We start from the raw sequence: 21,739 nt of genomic DNA, 5'->3' as shown, positions 1-21,739 counted from the left end.
AGCCACGGATAACTCTGAAAATTCTCCCAGCCCTTAGTCGACATGAGGGTGAGTAGATAATGAGTGAAATTTCAATTTTGAGTGAACTATTCCTATAAATATATGAGACCATTGATGTCAGACATTTAAACCACACTGTATCGTTGGCATACTTCCAGTGGGCTAACATTAGTGGTGACAATGGTTGTTGTTCTAATGTGCCTGTACCATATGTGGAAACCTACCAACAAACAGGAGAAGCTGCAAAGGAGAAATGCGCAGATGGACTAGCAGTTGTTCTTAAAAGAAATAGGTTCAATTAGTCACTGTGTTTGCATAGTGAGTTGGTATGGCACAGTAAACATGAGCCAGATGGAGCACAGCACACACTCAAACATTTGAATGTTCATATCATATTCAGCTGAGGCCATCTTGGTCCTCTGTGTCTGACCTCTGTGTCTGACCCTGCATTCACAGATGAGACAGTCAAAGTAGAGAATCCCTCCTATGGCTATAAACAAAATTCAATATAAAAAACAAGGAAATAATATCAAGTGGAATGAATATAACAGTGTTATGCCTTTTTGTATCTCATGTTAGTATTTCACATCTCACTGCAACATAGTTCAGATTGAGTACCTGAATAATCCAGTTGGTGAATGAGAAATAACACAGATTCACAGATTGACTTTGCTTCATTGTATGTTCCATGTTAATTTGTAACCTTATATTTCAATTTATAAGGTATGTTTAAGGTAAAGGTAGATTTTCTGTCTTGTTCATTTAGAAAAACACAAATATCACCATAGCCTCTGCTTACTTTTGTGAGATAGGCTTATTAAAATGCTGGACTACAAAAGAGACTCTGGAGTCTCTCTGTGGGGTTTCAACAGACACGGTCTGAATTTGTTGCCAGGCCCCATTGTGTCAAAACACTGAAATGTGCATACCATATAGTACAGTGCAATGTCTGTAAAATATGTAGGACAGTTATTAATATTGCACACAAGTACACATGCATATGATAAAAATAGTGCAGACTAGTATTGAAAATCTGACTGAACAACATTTATTAATATCAAAGATAAAAGGAGAATGTGAAAAAAAAAATAGTTGGAAGAGCTTCAAATGAGACATGTGAAGTTTCTGTTTTTAGCCATGAAAATTTCAAAATGACACCAGAAATTTTGACACAGAGCACAACTGCACACTCCCAGTAAGTGTAGTGTCTATTGTGCGTTTGAGATGAGCTAGTCTTGTACGGTCCACAAAACATACTGTATATCATATGTTCAAGCATGCACCAGCACAGATTGTACAAATTCAGTGCATTTTTTCAAACTCCACCTTATGACCTCACTGTGCACTTGCATGTAACAATACAAAGACAGAGGTAAAGTGCATGGCTATTCAGCCAGTGTGAATAACACATGAAATGAGCAATAATAAAAGTTCAAACCTGCACCATATGTTCTTTTTGTTTTTGTTTTCAGTGTGTTTTAGTGAGCAGACAGTAAAGAAGAACTGATGTTCCTGACTATTGTTAGATGGGAAGACCTTTAGGGTTACTATTGGAGGCTATTACAAAATCAGGAGTACCTTATATGAATTGAGCACAACCTGACCATTTACAAACAAGACAAAGTTCAAAGGGTTTTGAGGTCATTAAGGATTCATGTACATACAATATATTAACAGTGAATGGGTAAACCTGTGCCAAATGCCCTAATACCAAAAAATACTCAGACATCACAAGGTGAGAATTCACTTTTTTGTACCGTGAAGTATAAATTATTGTTCTAACATTTATAAAAAAAACACAGTTTTATCAAAATTCACATTTCAAAAGAAAAAAAAAAACAACAACAACAAAATAGAGTTCTGAGAGCCGATTGTGTCTGTGAAGTTTAAAAATCATGTTCTCTTTAAAGTCTCCATCCACAGTGGTTCCTGAAATTCAGCTGGGTCATCTTAAACCATAAAGGGAATATGCACAGATAGTCGAAGCATAGTGGAAGGGCGCAGACTTCATTGTGTCAATATGGAGCACATGACCTGTATTTCCCCACAAAAAAAACCTGAGAGGGTAAACACTCATTTAGATTTTGGTGCCTTCTTGGGATGTCACACTGTCCTCACAAGAAAAACAAGCAGGAGTGGGATATCACTGCACAGTAGTGCCCCGAACATATCAGAATCTTTTCTTAACCCTCATCCAAACATAACCAACAGGCCAGCAGTTGTACGGTTCTCAGAGTAATGTCGTGCTGACCGAGGCATCGGATCAGAAAACAAAAGGCAAATGACGTATGTTGCTGTTTTGTTCTTGTATCTAGTACAAGTGAATGTATGTTGTGTATCTTGTATCTTCACCAGTATACACCTTGGACTCCTGTTCTGTGACCCAACCATCTTTGACAAATTCCTGCTAGTACCAGTAACTAGCTGGTTGCTATAGGATCAGAGTCTGTGCAGTAAATCACTACCGACTGTATTATACATTGGTGCAATGACAGATCGCAGATGAAGGTGGTCAAGAGTGCAACAGTTGGTACCTGATCACAAATAGCTGTGCTGGTGGCAATCTTTTGGCGTTTGCTCTTTAAATTGTTCAACAGCAAAAAAATCCCAAATTCACTACACTTTAGCTCAACTCTTGGTGGATTTTATGGAGACATTATTTCATGTCTCACTTGAATTGGGACAGATATGTAAGTTGCATGTTTGACCCACTGAGAGCACATTTAGTACACTTGTCCCATCTTCAGTGATGGAACTACAAAGTCTAACATCTCTTCTTTTTTTGAATGAGCCTAAATGACATAATTACCATTATGAGTAAATATATGAAAAAATGACAATTACGGTAGTCTAGTTTAGCTTGTGGCAGTAGTTAAAACAGAAACAGAGAGATTTTATGAATCAAGGTTATTCTTTGCTATGTTGAGTGTACTGAATGTACAGTGAGTGATTCAACAGACAGGTAGTATCTGTCACTTAACAAACAAGGAGCATTAGGTGAGACACAGTGAGTTGCGATATTTTATCTTTGGTGATTACAACGCAACCCATGTCATGTTTTAAAATGAGAACAACTGAGCTGGGAAAGGGGTACTATTATATTTTACAATTATATTTTCTTAAAATCTAGTAGCATATAAACTAATGAACATACTGAAATCACCCAAAAAGAAAGATTGCACATTTGTGATACAGTGGTAGTAACTGTAATAAACATCATTCAGCTTTTTTTTCTGGGGCATTGTATGTCAAAATGAATCAATGATATGTACAATAATGATGACCATGTTTTCAACTGTAACACAGATTCCTCTTGAAAAACTACCAGGCAAACATGACATATATTACTGAAACCCTGTACCCAGAATTTACAGCAAGTCCAATTTAACTAGGACAGTAAAACCACAGTGAACTTGTGTCTAGGTGGCTGATGAAGCGGTGAAAACATTCCAGATACAACGTACGCTACACAGCAGAGCGTAGCTCAGCGTCTTCCTGTGCGCTTTTGCTCCTCAAAACCGAGAAGACACTGATCTGACTATGCATATGTACCTCACAAACCCCTACTTCAGATCATCCGAACCATCACTGTTTTTTTTTTTTTTACCTTAGGGATCAGGTACTTAAATTAAGGTGTTCCAAGTGTTTTATGCTCTAACTAATTAAAACACCTTGCAGTCAAATCTGGAGGACCATTATCACTGTGTAATAGAGCAGTAGCCAGCCAGGTCAGTGCTATACGTGCTTCACTGAAAACAATGGGTGCTGCCAGGTAATAATGTCATGTATTTAGCAAAAAGGGTTTTTAAAAGAATTCTACCACTACTTTCATTCACTCTCATTCATTTTCAACAGTGAGTCTTGTGCGTCAAAGTGCAAGGGCAAGTTTGGAAACTTGACTTCTTATTGAATGTTTCAACTTGGTGGCAGTGGAGCCAAGTGTGCTGTGTTACCATTTAATAAAAATAAATTCAAATGACAAGGTGTCCCATTTAAGTAGACATGGACTGAAGTTTGAAGACTGGGTCTAGAGATGGCTGTAAACTAGAACATCAAACCCACAAGCATAACTGTTACCTGGATATTAAACAGCTACAAGAAAACTACCAAACATCTGTGCTGTGCTGCAAACTGATGGAACCTTCTGGAGAGAGTTCGGAAGGAGGGACAGTGAGCTGAGGTCGGATCGAAGTCAGTCTGTGTGCAGGTCCTCAGCCTTCCTCAGAGGCTCCAGGAGGATGCAGGGTTGGTGGCTGCTGGGTTTTCTGTAGTAAACAAAGCCTGTGCGTTCCTGGTCTGTGAAATCACACTTCCACTGAAGTGATCTGATTCATCTGGGCTCTCATGGACTGGATGCTGTTGAGGATCTTTTTCTGGTGGCCAGCTAATGTCACTCCCACTCTGAGGATGTCCCTGGAAAAGAAACCATGTGTCAGTTCCACCTCAGTAACACAAGTGTAAAACTTTATCATCTCTTTTAAAGCAGAAGTAAGCGATCCGGTCGTTTTGGCTAACTTCTTCCGCCGATGGAGTTAGCAGTCCCCGCCCTCGTCCGTACGTCACCACATGCACGCGCATCCCTTGGCTGCACACACAGAGAGGACTGCCCCTTTATGCCGTTCTCTCTCCTCATTGGATAAAGGTTAGGATACAAGGAAAGTTTTCTCCTCGGCTTACAGCAGAGCAGAGTGACTGACAGACCCGTGTTTCAGACCAAACACTCTATATAAGTGATTGCCGTCGGAAGATAAAACTATTTAAGACTTATATTAACACAAATATTCCGCTTACTTCTGCTTTAAGACTTCCAGTTCTCTGGATGCTGAAATACTTGTCTAAACGTCAATTTATAAGACTTCTTAGCTACTACAGCACACTAGCAAACGGCTGTTACACACAGTAACCTGTCTGGACTTAAAGTCTTTGAGTGCCTTGATGGAAATAAACTAAACTTTCTAACCCGGGAGCAACTTAATTTGAAATTTATTTGTGATTTATATGTTATCATATGATATATATGAATACATTATAATTATATGTGTATATATCTGATATAATTATGTCTGATATGTGTAGGTCTGCTACACAGTCCATCACAGATCTAGGGAGAATGAGCAGAACGTTTCCCTTTACATTCACTAAAAAAACAGACAGCAAAACTAAAAATGCAATTTCTACCACAATGAAAATAATAGCCTACCTGTTATTGTTATGATTATAGTTAGTATTATAAAGTAATGACAGAGATGATACCATATCATACCAGTAATTTGCTCAAGCCTGGTGAAATCTGAACACTATGCAGACAGGGCTTAGACAGCCCTTAGTACTCAGGGACTAGTGTCTGTGCCCAATAAGGTGTGGCATGAACATGGCGCCTGTGGAACATGTTGATTTTCATTTCAGTGCACATGTTTAACACGTTAGAGCAGACATCCCACGAGCCATACAAGTCGCGTGGCTCTCCTGTCACGGTTGCATGCCGTGATCTTGAGATTTAGCCTCTCACCAATTTTTAATGTGTGTTAATGCATGTGACCCAGAAGAATCAGACAGAGAGCACTGACATCATATCAGAAATGTTCCCATAGCCTACAAACAGCACTGCGGCAGAGATGCATCCGGTGTGAACATACTCTGTTCTTCTCTGCAGTAGCTCAACAAACTGCCGCCATGCTCACGCCACGCATCCAGCAGTGTGCTCCAGGCGTATGTCCATGAGTATGCAAGTGCAGTGACTCAGCCCGTGATTGTAGGAGGCAGATTAAGTCTGAGAGGAAAATATGCAGATTCTCCTCAGGGCTGACATAACTGTCAAAACCCATCTGCATGTTCTTGGGAAAACTATATTTACAGTTGCTGTGTAATTATAATCAAAGATCTCTCCACCCATGTTATCATTACTGTTACAACCCAAGCTCTAGCCCTATATTAGATGTTAATTTCTATTGGTACATAACAAACATACATTATGTCATAAACACGACTGTTATCTTAACCCTCCCTTCAATTATAAGTACTCTTGATGACATCTAATAACAAACTAGGATCTCTGCTTTATGTTTTAAATAACATGTAAGTGACAAATAATGATTTGTGTGAAGTAGAAGAAATCTAACATACTCCATTGTCATTTGAGAGACCACATCAAAGCTGGTGAAGCCTTCGTTCGCAAAGTTCTCCTTGTACTGGCTCATCTTAATGGCGTCCAGCCAATCATCCACTGTGCTGAAAGAGGAGAAGTCTGGAGTGCTACGATCAAGCAGAGGTAGGTGAACACTGGTGGACAGAGAGAAGACAAGAACAAGAACAACATCAACAGCCTGTGAGAGGGTTGGTTTGTTCACAGCGTTAAATGATGGAGGTCCTTCCTGCTGTACCTTGATGACAGTGGTGTCATGGCCTTGAGGCTGTTTGGGTTACGGATCATCTTGTCCAAGGTGCTGACAATCTGGCTGAATTTGGGCCGGTTGTTCCGGTCTTTTTGCCAGCAATCAAGCATCAGCTGATGCAGCGCACTGGGACAATCCATAGGGGGTGGCAACCTGTAGTCCTGCTCTATGGCATTGATGACCTACAAAATCGATGCAAATACGAACAATGACTATCCGAGAACTTCACTAGAACATGCAAGACCTTGTTTCAATGCAAAACTGCAATTAGCAGGTCAGACACATTGCACGAGAATTGTAGTAAAGTGAAATGTACATGTAAGGGCTATTTGAACATTTGAGCTAAACCACATTATTGGTCATTTCCAGCAGAAACTGACCTCCACAGTGTGTTAGTACTCACATCTTGATTGCTCATGTCCCAGTAGGGCCTCTCTCCATATGACATGACCTCCCACATGACAATGCCATAGCTCCAGCAATCACTGGAGGAGGTGAACTTCCTGTACTGGATGGCTTCTGGTGCTGTCCAACGGATGGGAATCTTTCCTCCCTGGAAAAGAGAGTTTGGAGGGTCAACAGTGGCTCCTCAACCTGTATGGTGTCCCTCACTCTAGTGCAACCAACAGGGACATTGTGTCACTACCAGTGACAGAAGATAATGTCACTTCCAAAAGAAAAAAAAACATATTAACAACATTATTAACAATATCTGTCTGGTTTCAGGCTTATTCAGGATTTGATGGGTTGTCCAGGTTATACAGGTCAAAGTATCTTCACTCATCCTTAGAGACAGGCTGGTGTTTTATTACTAAGGTCTTTATAGAAACCTACTGAGTTTTTGGTCAACTATTTATTTTATTTTATTTCATCATGTTTTTATGTATTTCATTTACTTTTAAATTATGTCTTTCAATTGATAATTTTATTTTATTTTTTCTATCTAATACAACCAGGTTCTTTTTAATGCTCCCACTTGATTATGCATTCAGTGAACACAGACAAATCAATTTTATACTATTCACTGTGATGTATTTCAAAAAGAGAGTGAAACTGCCAACACACAATGTTATCTTTCGAGTTCTTTGTGAAAAGTTCAAGAGGCAACTCTTTGCCACGAACATTTAGCAGCAGTCAGGAGGTCGACCACTGAGAGAAGAGTCTGTGATGTGGACTCACCAGTGCACTTGTGTAGGTGGGGTCAGACGTATCATCCTCCAGAAAACGTGACAAGCCGAAGTCAGACACCTTGCACACCAGGTTGCTGTTCACCAGTATGTTCCTGGCAGCCAGGTCTCGATGGACATAGTTCATGTCACACAGGTACTTCATTCCAGCTGCTATACCTCGCAGCATGCCCACTAGCTGGATCACTGTAAACTGCCCATCGTTTTGCTTTAAGAAAGAAACACCAGAGAAGTGTTTTTACTTTACTTTGTGATGATGATACAAAAAAATGAACATTACTTACTATAGTAATATGGTTATAGAGTATAAATTCCATCAATTAATGAAACAATCACATTAGATTTCCTCCTGGTAATCTGTGCTCAGCATCATAGCTTGTGTCTACAATTATTTGGAAACAGAATAATCATAGTTTTCATGGCTATAATCAACATGACCCCCAAGTTTTTACCCTGAGGAAGGAGTCGAGCGATCCGTTCTCCATGAACTCAGTGATGATCATCACAGGGCTGCTCTTGGTCACCACCCCCTCCAGATGGATAATGTTGGGATGGTCGAATTGACCCATGATTGATGCTTCACTGAGGAAGTCACGCCTCTGGCGGTCAGTGTAGCCGGCTTTCAGAGTCTTAATAGCCACGAGGATTTCTCTCTTTCCAGGCTGACGGAGATTTCCACTGCACACCTCCCCAAACTCACCTGAGCAGACGACAGAAGCAGTCAGCTAAAGGTTATTTGCATTCATCTTAAGATTGTACTTAGTGCTCCATGCCATCATCAGACTTGTTGTAATCCTGACTAATAGGAATTTAAAACTTTTAATCTTATTCACTACTCACCATAAACTGAATAAGGATCCAGTTTTTATCATCATAGCATAGCCCATTGTCCACTGACATAGACATGATTAGCAAAGACCTCAGGATTCATCACTATGATTAATGGTCTAAAATTGCTGTTTTGATTATATCAGGTCTAATAAATCTACACAAAAATAAGAGAGATTTGTACCCTTTTAATTCTTTATAACATACACAAAAAATGGGAAACGTGTTGTTTTTTTATATTTTATGTTTCTGTATGCCTATGGTAGTTCTCAGAAAAAGTTGTTCATTTTGTTTTTCTCATTTTACAGAGTCACTGAACAGACCCTGGCGTATTAAATGCTGAGTACCCTCAGACCTGCAGAAGAGTTCCAGTAGGTCCAGTAAAAGATCCTAACCCTAACCCTGTCCTCTCAGCTACTTGGCATCAGTTCCTTTTTCATCCATTGTTTTCCCTTACCTGCACCAATCACTTGTTCAATCTTAACACAGGAAATGTCAATCTCCTTGGCAAACTCTCTGACTGCTTCATTGGGGTCTTCGTAAGTGAAGGGGTCAATGTAGATCTTCATTCCTGGTGACACTTGAACAGAGAGAGGAGACAGCAGCAGTTACTTACACACTAAAAACTAACACATAAACACAGAGCAAAAAGATGTGGCATTTCATTCATCTGTGATGTCACTGTGTCTGATTACAACATACCTCAAAAGTAAAAAAAAAAAAAATGACTTACTGTGGCCACTGGTGTAGTGTTGCAGTTTGTCTGTGTACTCAGATTCTGGTCTGTCTGAATTTCTCCTGCTGGGGACAAACACACATAGTCTTGTATTTCAACAGATCCATGAATTGATCAACTCCAAGCACTAATGAAGCCCACGTGACATGAATGGAGCTCAACAAAAAGCTAGAAAGTGAGCCTTCAATTTTAACTATTTTTCTTGATGCTGATGTGCATGTGAGTGCCTTAAGTTCCACGTTTCTTCTTATTATGACTAATTATTACGGATACTTTTATATCTATTATACTGTATCTGTAATATATACCTGTAACACTTCTGACTCACCTGCGGCAGACAATTATGAAGACAGTGATGGCAATGATGAAGACGACCCCTGCAGCAGCAGAACCGATGATGAGGGGCAGCTTCTCCTGGATACTGGAGTTGTATTCCTCTACAGGTGAAAAAATAGAAAAGCAATAACTGTGTCTGATTTTTAAATACAGCCTCAATCTATGGCTTCAGGTGGTGAAAGTTCTTTTTTTTTTCTTGAAAGATTTTTCAATGACTGAATCATGTACAGTAGAAGCACTTTCGTGTAAACTCGAACCTTTGATTTTATATCAAAGTACAAGTCTGTTGATTTAAACTTCTTCATGCTGACTCAAGCTGGAGGTGCTACACTATGTTTCTGGAAGAGTATATTAAACATGAATTGCACTTCTGAAAGTAAAAGCAAAATAACTCCCCCTCAACAACTACACTAGGCAAACATGTTTGCATTTAGCTGCCTGCCAGTCCTACCTTCAGTCATGGTTTGGAAGTACATTTTGCCACTGAAGCGTCCAAATCCAGCGACAGTCCGAGCCCGAACCTGAAAGGCATAGATCGTTCCGGGCTTCAAGTTTCGTATGACTGCAGTGTTGGTTTGACTCCTTGTTAGAGATGAGTTCCACTCTGCCTGGTTCTGAAATACATGCAGCACAAATAATTAATCAGAAAACTATAAATGAGCAGTAAGACTGTCACTGTCTAATGTGGGGGAAGCTCATTATCAGCACTGATACAGTACCTTCTCATAGTACTGCAGTTCATAGTCCAGGATGACTCCATTGGGCTGATCGGGCTGGGACCAGGACAGTGTGATGCTGCTTGGGGTTCTGCTGACCTGGTGGATGATGGACACTGCTGATGGTGCTGAGAACAAAACAAGTGCAGGGTTAGAGTGAATATTGAAAGGCAGTTGGGCTACTGAGATAGAACCTGGACCTATTCACAATAACAAGTCAACCGACTGAAACGCTCACTTAACCTCACCGGCCTGGTTGGTGGTGATGTTGACAGATGCGTACTGTGGCGAATAAGGACTCTGGTCGGACACTCCATTGACAGCTTGTATTTCAAAGGTGTACTGCGTGTGAGCCAAGAGGTCGCTGATGTGGACGTGAGTGTCGGTCAGTCCCAGCTGACGTGGGACAAACTGCACATTGTCTCCGCAGCGGGTGCAGCCACCACGCCCATTGCCACAGCTCTTACATATGATGTTGTAGACAACGTCCTCTCGACCACCAGAATCCTGTGGTGGGCCCCACTCCAGTCTAAGAGAGGTCTCATTCACTATGGAGATGACGTTTTGTGGAGCTGATGGAACAGCTAAGAAAGAAGGGGGGGGGGGGGGGAGGCATTGGTGATGAACTGCAATATATCCATCTGCTTCTTCTGGGTTTATTTTAAAACCCTCTCCATTCCCTTTAATATGGTACAATACATGAATAATCCATCTCAGCATCTCATTTCACTTTTAATTTGCAAAACGCAAAAACAAGAGCGTCAGGACTTATTTCCCTCAAATTTTCGAAACAAAGTTTAAGTGTCTGACATAGGAGGTCATGGAGGTATTATCTGCTCCATAAAGGAAACCAGCGGGGATATCCATGTCAGTCTATCTCCCAACATGGTATTCGTAGTCGTTTAATCCAGACCACAAAGAAGCAATCCATTCAAATTCCTGGCTGGTCTTCTGTCTTTTAACATAGAAATGATCTGTATCACAGCATAATAGCATAATGCTCAAATTATGTGCCACTATAGCCCCAAAAGAAGGATAACTAATAATATAATACTAATAAATTATATTGATATGTTAAATCTATGAGTTGCTACTTGATGTATACATACTGGTGCAGGGCATCTGTGGAGGGTCGGAGTCAGTGCGGTAGTAGTTGTTGCGACAGACACAATTAGTTGCTCCATCACTTGTGGTTCGACTGTTAATGGGGCACTGCAGACATTTGTGGTCTCCCTGTGCAGCCTTAAAGAAGCCTGACAGACAAGCTGTAAGGGAGATACAGGGTTGGGACATGGTAGATAGAAAACAGAACAATTATAAGGCTTAGGAACAAGATACTCATGCAGGAAAACAAAACTAGGTAAAACCTAGTATGTGGCTGGACCTGAACTGTGACATCCACTGACGAAAATCATCAAACAGATAAATTAACGACAAAGACTGAGCTATGATTTCACCTGTATCCATTTGTAAACACTCAGAAAGAAAGTTAGAAGAGACAGATTACCTGTCTTCTTTAGGGTCATTGTTTCAGGACTACTAGGGCTCACACTCAGTGTCGGACATATTTGCTTTTCTGTATCTAAAACAGCTTACAGCCTCTGTCTGAGATCCACAATAATTAAGTCTTTATTTATCTCCATAGTCAGAGGACAGATATTTAGAGTAGCCTAAGTCAAAGCCCCTTAGTGATGACCCCCTCCTGTGTCTGATATTTAGTTGCCTCCTCAGGTAATTTTGATGATGATAATGATAATGACTGGTGTTATTAAAGCACTTCACAATGAGCCTCATCTGTATATAATAGTGCCCCTGGCTTCCCTGCAGTTCCTGATCAACAGGGAAAACACATAGTAGACTGTGGATCAGTACTCCACTGAGAGGCGGTGGAAGTATCATCACTCAGTCAGTCAGTAAGTCACAGACCTCTGTGAGGTTAAGGCCGGCCCCACCTTGTGGTGCGGCTAAAAAGGAAAAAAAAAAGAAACAGGACCTTATCAACTCAATCAAAAGTGCTTCTTTGTCTTCAAGGCTTTTGGCTGCTTCAGTTTGATTATTTTCCGTTAGTCAGATTATAAAGTCCTGTGTTCAAGCTTTTTCATCTCTACATTTTCCACAACAGTGCATATGTCTAGTCATGATAGCCCGGTGTCTGCATCTCATAAAGGTCAGTTCATTGAAGTGACATGTACTGGGACTCCCTCAGATGCTGTCAGTTCTGTTGTCCACAGAGTCGGTAAGACATGAAAGAATGTAGAGCAGAGGGATTACACAAAACAGGAAAGAAAGAATATAGCCGGCATTACAGGCTTTTTGGAGACCAAAAACAAAGGACTTGTCTAATTCCTATGACAGAACAAGATGGGGCATGTGACTAAAACATTTGACATGTTGAAAGAAGCCAATTGAGGCTAATAATGAATTCAGTTTAGAGCGAAGGCTGTCACTGTCAACTTCTAAATTACTACTGAAATCATCCAATACACTACAGAAACACAAAATATGATTGTTTGCCTCAGAATTTGCCAAAGCTTGGTTGGTTCATATTTTAAATGACTCGGGATAAACAAGGATGTAACCTGAAACTAGTCTGAGTGGTGGAGGGATACAACCACAAAGAGGTGATTCTAGTTCTGTATTATTCATGCCTTCATTCATTTCATATTCATTCATCTTTAATGTATCTGTATCTGCCTCTTTTCTTGGATAACTACGACCTGGATGAATCCTCACAGATATCTGCCTCAATTCCGGGGGAGCTGTCTCACACCTGACCATTTCTTACACTGTCAAAAGAACTAAATCCAAAATGTATCAGGTTGTCTATATTTTAGGTATATGGGTGCTATTAAACTTTTACTTACATTCAGATTACATCCCTAAATGTAACACATAAACACTTAAAGAGACCAGAATGTCTCCTGGTCCTACCATTTCTATACAACACGAGGAGCTAAAAAAAACTAGAGAAAGAGATTAACAAATAAACTGCAGTGGCAAGTCCACTGTGAATTAAATTATATTGGAGAGCATGCTGTTGCATCTTTGCATGGACTGTGCTTATCTTGGCTCTGAGATATCTGAACACTATACACTATGTCAAGAAGATTTCCTCCAGAGAAAATTCCAACTTGTCAAAGTAAGCTGTCCCAATGCAAACAAAAGAAATAAACATCTGAACCCCAAGCATTTGTAGCTGCAACAATTTGCAAGAACAGAAGTTATAGATTATTTGGAAGAAGTGTAGGGCACAAATACAAAAAAGTAGAGACCCAGGAGAGGAGGGAGGTCAACCATGTACCTGAAATTCCAACTGAAGAAACCCCAGCCACATTGGAAAATGAGAGACACTTTTATGTAAAGTGAGATAACAAATGGGCAGAGATGAACAAACTGGCCGAGGCTTTTTCACTGCTAAGAAAAGGTTAAGAGTTGAAAGACAGTCTATGCTTTGCACCTTAATGTCAAAAATAGTATCCCATACACCACATTGTTGTAATGTAATTGGTAGAGTAATGGCCTTTAGATGTGCCATTTTATGATAAACTTTTCTGACAATTACAAGCAACTCCAGTCACAAGCCCTGGCCTCTTCAGACAAGTATCACAGCAGGCTGATTGAGATAATCAGGGAAGACCGAGGATATACATAAAGTATCATGTTTGTTGACCTGTTTCTTGGTGTGTTGTTTCTTATGTCTGCCTGAGTTCTTCTGTTCTCTTGTTTTTCCCAGACTGTGTACAACCTCCAGCTCTGTCACCACAACCAGCCTCAAGCTGCAGCCTCGGCAACCTTCATTTAGTAATGGACTGAACCTTTTTTCACTACCCACTGTCTCAATGTCTGCTCTTGGGTCCCAGAGAAAACCATATTGTCACAGAAAGTTATTGATTAGATATTTACTTGCCCAGTGCATCATCAACTTATCCTTATGCGTCATTCAATCCTTCTGAGGCTCTTACAACCAAAAAGCTGAAATATCTCAACAAATACTGGACGGTAAGACTCATTTTGTTGTTTCATCACTTATAAAGTGTTTTGACAAAAATCAGTGCGGCAGCCATTTCACTAGATATATGAAAACTTGTTATTTAGTCTATTAGTCTATTATAAACTAAATTATCACATTATCAATAAAATTTCACTTGACTTGAAGACATGTTCAGCACTGTCAGGCTCCTACCTCTGCAGGCTGTCCCATTGTCAACTGCTTCATACCCAGCTTTGCACATGCAGCGGCCAATGGGTACCATCCACTCCCCATCCCCATTACAGTACAATTTAATGGGTACATCCACCTCTTCCCCATTGGGAACACACACCCCTCTGGCTGCCACCAGCGAGGTGCTCTCTGCTCCAGACAGAGTCTCAGGAAAGACGGCGCCATTCTGGATTACCCTGGGACATTTTCTGTAGAAGACTTGAACAGCAATGAGTGACATGCAGGCACCATAATCCTGGAAAGCGAGGTAGAAGCCATTGCGCGAAACAGGTCCAAAACTCCGTACTTCACTGTTAATCTTCATGATGCGACCGCCAAGATCAACCTGAGAGAAGCTTTCGTCGGCTGCTATAGTATCCACTTTCACCCAGGGGTTCTCCATCCATGCGGGAGATGATTTAGTAGCTGTGTCTGAGTCAGACTCATAGTAGTACAGGTTGAACGTCTCCTTGCAAGACCCAGGGACATTGGGTATAGAGCTGCAGTCACGCACTGAAAACTTCATCTGGACATGGATGCGCTGGGCACCACGGCGGCGGATATATTTAGTGCGAACCCAGTTGTTCTGGCTGCTGTCAAAGACGTTGCACACCTGGTATGTTCGTATGGTGTTCATGTGTTCATCATAGCCGCTGACTTCTTCCCACTAAAGGAGAAACAAAGAAACAAAACTACTGTAACAAACACCAGACTCAAGTGCAGAACTGCAAATGTTTTCATAGTACAGTAAGTTATTCTCCAAACCAAAACATCAGCACACATCATTTATCTTTAACTCGTCTATCTTTGGTAAGCCAAGATCACTTCTCATATCTGGAACACTAGCATCTGACAGTGATCACCAGACAAGTAAAAGAAAAAGAAAAAAATTAAAAAACAAATACATCAGTATGCATCCTAGTGTATAGAGACAAAGTTGGCACCCTGTTGGAAAAGAAAAGAGGAAGAGCAAGAGACAGAACCAGGCTGGAGACACAGAAGAAACAAACAATGACACACAGGGGTGCGCCCCAGGAAACTTGGGCACACTTCACAACATGTATCGGTTTCCAGCTGTCGATCAAAATACATGTTTTGAGAGTAAAGGCACCAGGCCGGCTGCCACAATAAGCACACCATCTGTTCCTCACAAGTTGATTTATTAAACTCACCCCCTGTGATGGGTGGATGGTCCAGCCCAGTTCTGCAGTTGCTGTTGTTGAGTCCATGAGAACTTCTGCAGAAGACAGGGAAGAAAATCCAATCATGTTTCCTACTGCACAGAATGTATAAAGAATGGTCTTTGTCATATCAAAGAACACAAATAGATAGATAGATACAGTAGATGTGTCTAATTTGTGAAATCTTATCACGCACACACATGCATAGCATTTTTCTGTGTGATAATGTGAAATCAACTCTCATTGGTTCCTCTAACAAAACACGCCCCCCCAGACACAGTCCCCTACAGTCTGCTAAATTCCACAAGACCCTGACAGTTGCTCCACTAGCCTGGAGACATCTGCTCTTTTTATCCATGTGCATCCTGAGCCCATGAGACGGGGTCCATAATCTCAGTGCCATCCCCCCGGTAAAGAGGAGAAACGATGTCAAGTAAAAGCGAGCTGCTGTATCCAACACATGCTCAATTATTTACATCATCCTGAGAGTAGAGGACGTTAGTGGCTGCACAGCTCATGTGTTTCAATCTGTTTTTTAATGAAGTTAAAGTTTAAAAATAAAGTGATTAAAACCTAAAATCTTACTTTGTTTCATAAATTCACCCCTTTAACAGAAAAGCATTCATTTGTATTCATACTTATTTGTCCTGTTTTCTTGAAAACAAGATTTCCATGAAGATTATACCAACTCACTCATTTGCAACATGTTGTGTTGTTCTTTGCCGGGAAATTATTGTGTGTGTAAGTCTACAACAACATCATCTAAAGTAAATATCAGTGCTGTTCATGTTGAGAACTCTTACACCTCTCTTACGATAAACGATAACCTTAACCATAATTCCATGAATGTTTGCATTGATCAAACTTGGTTAAAGTTATTTAGTATTCTACTTCAATGGCAGTGAACAACATACAAAATTAGAGCAGCAGTGGCTGAGACTTCAAGACTAAATGCTGAATCCCATTATTTCCCATAATACAACAATCTTTTTGAGATCCTCTCTTCATGGGTCAGACTTTGTTTCTTCGAAGACTTTGAAACAGAATTAGGCCTAATTCTGTCTGGTTTGAACTACTATCCTTGTGAGTGTGACACCACAAATTCTACTGTCTGGGGAGAGATTGTCTGAAGGTCCTGAATTCAAAGACACAGAAGCCGCCAGAAGGAAGTTATTCAAATGACTTCGACTGAAGAGGTTGAGGACACTTCATGACAGTGAGTTTGAATGGCCATGTCATTGAAACGCTCCTTTAAAATATCTTAAAGCAGAAGTGAGCTATCCGGTCGTTTTGGCTAACTTCCTGTCAGCCGATGGAGTTAGCAGTCCCCGCCCTTGTCCCTACGTCACCAAACGCGCATCCCTTGGCTGCACACACAGAGAGGACCGCCCCTTTATGCCGTTCTCTTTCCTCATTGGATAAAGGTTGTAGGATACAAGGAAAGTTTTCTCCTCGGCTTACAGCAGAGCAGAGTGACTGACAGACCCGTGTTTCAGACCAAACACTCTATATAAGTGATTGCTGTCAGAAGATATAACTATTTAAGACTTATATTAACACAAACATTCCACTTACTTCTGCTTTAATCTATCTCTACATTAATCTGGAAAGTGTTTGCGATTAGAAAAGCACATGGAGCCAGGATTTGTCTGGGTCCTCACAGTAGTGGCAAGAGAAATAGTGACACTGGTTGCTGGTTTTAATCCTTGGACTGGTCAGATAAATTTAAACATAAAACAGAAAAGCCAATCTCCTCATAAATCACAAAACACGAGGTTGGATGTCTAGGAATGAGCTTTTTTTAATGCAAAAAAAAACCCATTTATAAAAGTTCATTGAGTGTTTTTAAAACTTATTTTGAAGCTGCACTCACTCTTTCATTGTTGAAAGGAGTTTAGCTGTGGTGTTTCTAGTGTACAGTAACAGCACAATGCAAAGTGAAGGAGTGCTTCCAATACACTGAGCCTCGCCTCCATTACAGCAAGCAAACTTTAACTGTTAACACATCATTCAGTGACTATAAAGCAAGGCTCAATATGTAATTAATTAGAGGATTACTGTTAATGAGAGGTAGATCAGTGATGTGAGAGAGAACGAGCGCAAGAGAGAGAGAGAGAGAGAGAGAGAGAGAGAGAGAGAGAGAACCAGGGCAGAGCAATAAGCCAAGAAGATTGATAACAAGTACGTTGGAAAGGACTGTATATCATCACTTGGGTGTATCATTGTCAAGTTTGCTGTGCAGTTTTTCTTGCCTATCTGTAAGTTATCACTAGCCAATAGGTTTTTGCTACGTCTTTCCACTTTCCCTCTGGGGTCGTCAGTAACCATTTTAGCCAAAAACTTTACCGTTGATAGTGACTCAGCAGTTGCTGGGCAGAAAGAACCAAGTCAGACTGGGCAACCACTTTGACTATCAGCCACATTGATCCACTTGACCACACAGCAGCTTTAAGGCAGATCAGGCTATTACTGGTGATCACAGTTAGTCTACAAGACATGAATGAAAGTGAAGTGTGTACAGTATTTTTCCAATTTTATAATAATGTTAATATAGTGCGTGCTATAGCTATACCTTCATATTACAAGTGCCAGTGCTGTATTGTTTTCCATGTCAGACTGGCATGCAGGCATCCACTGTTGAATCCAAATGGCCCATTTTTCCGGCTGCTCGCTTCCGATTAGTATCAGCAGTGATTAATAAGGAGCTTGGAGGGAGTGGCGAGCTAGGTGTCAGCGCCGCTACGAAACAGGAATAAAGAGGCCAGAGCACTGACCCGTAGCCAATTCCCACAGACTTATCCAAGAAGGAAGCAGAGGCAACAGTGGAGACTCGAGATCCAAATGTTTCTCTGTGTTAAAGGGGTATACAGCCCATTGTGTTTCACACTGTCGTTTTTTGCTCTTGCTGCCTAAACCTAATGTTTTCTGATAAAATGATTTAAAAAAACAAACAAAAAGAAACGATCATATGCAATTTGGCAAACTTTAGACTGGGTAAACAGTCATTCAACCTCTACAGTCTCTGTATAAACAAACAGGAATGTCATGCTTTGTGTGTGACTTGCCAAGGGACTGCAGATGCACTAAGCTAACACTTGATACAATGCATCAAATGGTAACATTTACATTTAATACTGTACAAATTTTTACAAATAAAATAAAATCAACAAAAACTAAAATTATTATATTTCAATAAATATTTATATGAACACAACAACACAAGCAGCCACTGAACAGAGATATATGCCTCAACAAATGGTCTAAAAGCTGTACGAATCAATATTTAAGTACAGACAATAGATCAATCTGGAATAGGAAATGCAGAGGCAAAATCAGAGACTCATCACACTACCTCTACAGAGTTATAGTGAGCTGTTTACTCTTTCAGCCATTTTACAGCCCACAATTTTACTGTTCTGGTTCAATCTTAGTGCATCATCCACGTTGTACCAATATTGGTACAAATGTTATGACCATGTTCACAAGAGTGTTAAGATATACAGGTGTGTGTGTGACTGTGTCTGTCTATTTGCAAGGACAGCAAAGGCAAAATGGCTGATTCAAAATGGTCTCTGTGACCTAGAGGTGGGCGATATATATCGTCTATGATATTATCGTAAATGTTGTTTTGACGATGTGCAATTTTCCATTATCAATTTATTTATACTATCTTGAAAAGAAAACAATAGACGGTAAAGGAGAGGCGCATGGAAGTCCTCATTCACCAGATTCATGCCTGAGAAGCCAATCAGTGGCCAGGATTCATTCACGTGGTGGTAACGTAATCTCCCACAAACAGTCTTGGCCGTAACACAACATCGTCTGGCACATGGATCTATTATACATCCATGGTCTGGCACGGAGGAAATATGACCCATACTTTCAAAGCGGACGTGCATCATCATACAGATCTCCATGTGAAACAGTAGGAGAGACACAGCCCGAGGGGGAACCGGGACACAACGGGAGAAGCAGGTAGGAGAAGCGGGTCCGAGCTGTGCGCCACTTCTCCCACAGGACTAATCATAGTTAAGTCTCTGCTGGTATATAAATTAGGGCTGGGACGATATGCTTTTCTCCCGATTCGATTCTTCTACGATTTTTTGGATGGCGATTCGATTTAAATTGCGATTCTACGATATTGCCGATTCTCTCGATTTTTAGTCGCATTTTTAACATTTATCTGCACACAAACACTGTAGGAGCCTAGAAATTAACATACTCCATTATAAAGTGAACTCAAACCCTTTTCAAAACCTGTACTCTCTGTATGTAAAATAGGCTAACAAATACACATTGCACAATATTTAAAAAATTAAAAAAAAAAAAAAAAAAAAATCGATTTTTGGAAAAAAAAATCGATTTAAAAATCGTCAAAAAAGATATCGCGATATCTATGTGAATCGATTTTTTCTCCCACCCCTATATATAATGTTCACTTCTTTCTTGGGCAAGTAAGGTAATGGTAACACTGCAGCTAAGTCAAGTAGCTTGTCCACCTCTTTAAACTCCTGCCATCCGGCAGGAGACTCCAGTGCATCCAGGCAAGATGCACTGGAGTTTTGGCCGTTGGGGCCCTACTGAGGGTTTTTCATATTAAAATATTGTTAAATGTATTTATTTTTTAATTCTTTATGTGATGCTTTAACAGTCAAAAACTGACAAAATCAGGGTTTTACTTTTCAATAAACATAATAGTAAGAAGCATAAAGTAATGAGACATAACCCAAAATCATGTCATCAAGTGAGAGATTTCATTCAAACATTAAAATGAAACATGTCCAGTACATTTATGACATATTATTACAACAGGGACCAGTAGCGGGACTGTCTGCTACATGTCCACTCTTTTTCATTACGTCTTTCAGACAGACACTGCCACCTGTCCAGCACGGTGCTGTCAAACTGGAACACATTGGTTACACTTGGCTAAGGGATGAAACTGTAGCTGTTCTTAGAAAAACACAATCACCAACCAAAGCATCTCGCATGGCAAGTCAGTGGCTACAACTCATTCTCTGTCATCTGTGTGCGTGTGTGAGCTCTGTGGTCACATGACAACTCCTCTGACAGAGTACTACTAGGAGTCAGTCGCCTTTTTAGCAGGTTTACTCATTTAAAAAAAATCTGCTATTATCCATATTAACTTTGGTGTAAAAGGCTTAGAGAAGCTTAAAATCTCCAAAGCAGCTGTTACTCTCATGTTTTGAGTGACACAACAAATCCACACTGTAGAATTGATCAAAGATTTATTTCTGTGCAAAGCCTGGTTTTCATTCACTTCTGTGTGCTGTATTTAAGTTATTGCGTATTAATTCAACACTTATTCCTATGTCTGCTTTAGATATATGTAATAAATAGATTATGCTGTCATGATGGCAAGGCTCAGTGTATCAGAAGCGCTCCTCTACCTCAATGTGTACATGCATATTCCAATGCAAGTGTCACCCCATTTGTTTACATGGAAACAAGCATGCAAAGTCTGTGATCTACCTTCTGCTGAAATCAGAATGATCTTATTTCAAACACATATGATTAGGTCAAAATGCAACTGATTTCCATCCACAGTGATGTGAGGTTAGTTTTTGACGGAAGAATATACTGTAGGTGGTAAACACTTACTGACGTGACCTTTGGCAGGAAATATCAAGGTAATCACAAGTAAACACAGTTCAGTTCACACGGTGAATGTCAAGAGTCAGTTCAGCTGATGTGTGTGGTTGTTGTATGGCTGAAAAGACACAACAATCACCTTTTTTTCACTGTTGTTTAAATTATCCAGTGACTTAAGTTCTGCACAATCACATACAGGATCTCTTTTTAACTAGAAATCTTTTAGTTTTTCTTAAATGTTGCTGTATCGTTTTTTTTTAAAGATGTAGTGCTAGCTGTCTGTATAGGCTCCGATGCATCACTATGACACTACTGCACTGTAGGAGGTGGGACAGCACACTGACGACAGACTGGCTGGTCAGGGATTCATCCGACAGCAACATAATCAGCCAAAACATTAAAGCAAAAGATTCTGATAGTGGACATATTGTCTGCTCTACTCATTATGTATACCATATTGTGTTCATATGTTAATATTTATGTATTTAATACATGTATTATTTGTTCATATATATTTTTGGTAACTATGATGTACGTTTATAGCCCACT

General features: G+C 40.2%; 1 protein-coding gene across 1 annotated transcript; it reads right to left on the bottom strand.

Moving 5' to 3' along the window:
- Positions 1-4,304: 4,304 nt before the first annotated feature.
- LOC310988982 (ephrin type-B receptor 2-like) lies at positions 4,305-15,664 on the bottom strand (the record flags this gene model as incomplete). Its single annotated transcript, XM_083975817.1, has 15 exons — positions 4,305-4,413; positions 6,124-6,279; positions 6,381-6,574; positions 6,796-6,945; positions 7,572-7,787; positions 8,032-8,279; positions 8,865-8,987; positions 9,141-9,205; positions 9,472-9,580; positions 9,931-10,093; positions 10,199-10,323; positions 10,444-10,779; positions 11,305-11,460; positions 14,379-15,063; positions 15,569-15,664. The coding sequence occupies 15 exons, from the start codon at positions 15,662-15,664 to the stop codon at positions 4,305-4,307; spliced, it is 2,931 nt and encodes a 976-aa protein (XP_083831943.1).
- Positions 15,665-21,739: the final 6,075 nt, after the last annotated feature.

This window comes from Trachurus trachurus, assembly GCF_905171665.1.
Source record: "Trachurus trachurus genome assembly, chromosome: 7".
NCBI classification, from domain to species: domain Eukaryota; kingdom Metazoa; phylum Chordata; class Actinopteri; order Carangiformes; family Carangidae; genus Trachurus; species Trachurus trachurus.
This window is presented reverse-complemented; position numbering and strand designations above follow the sequence as displayed.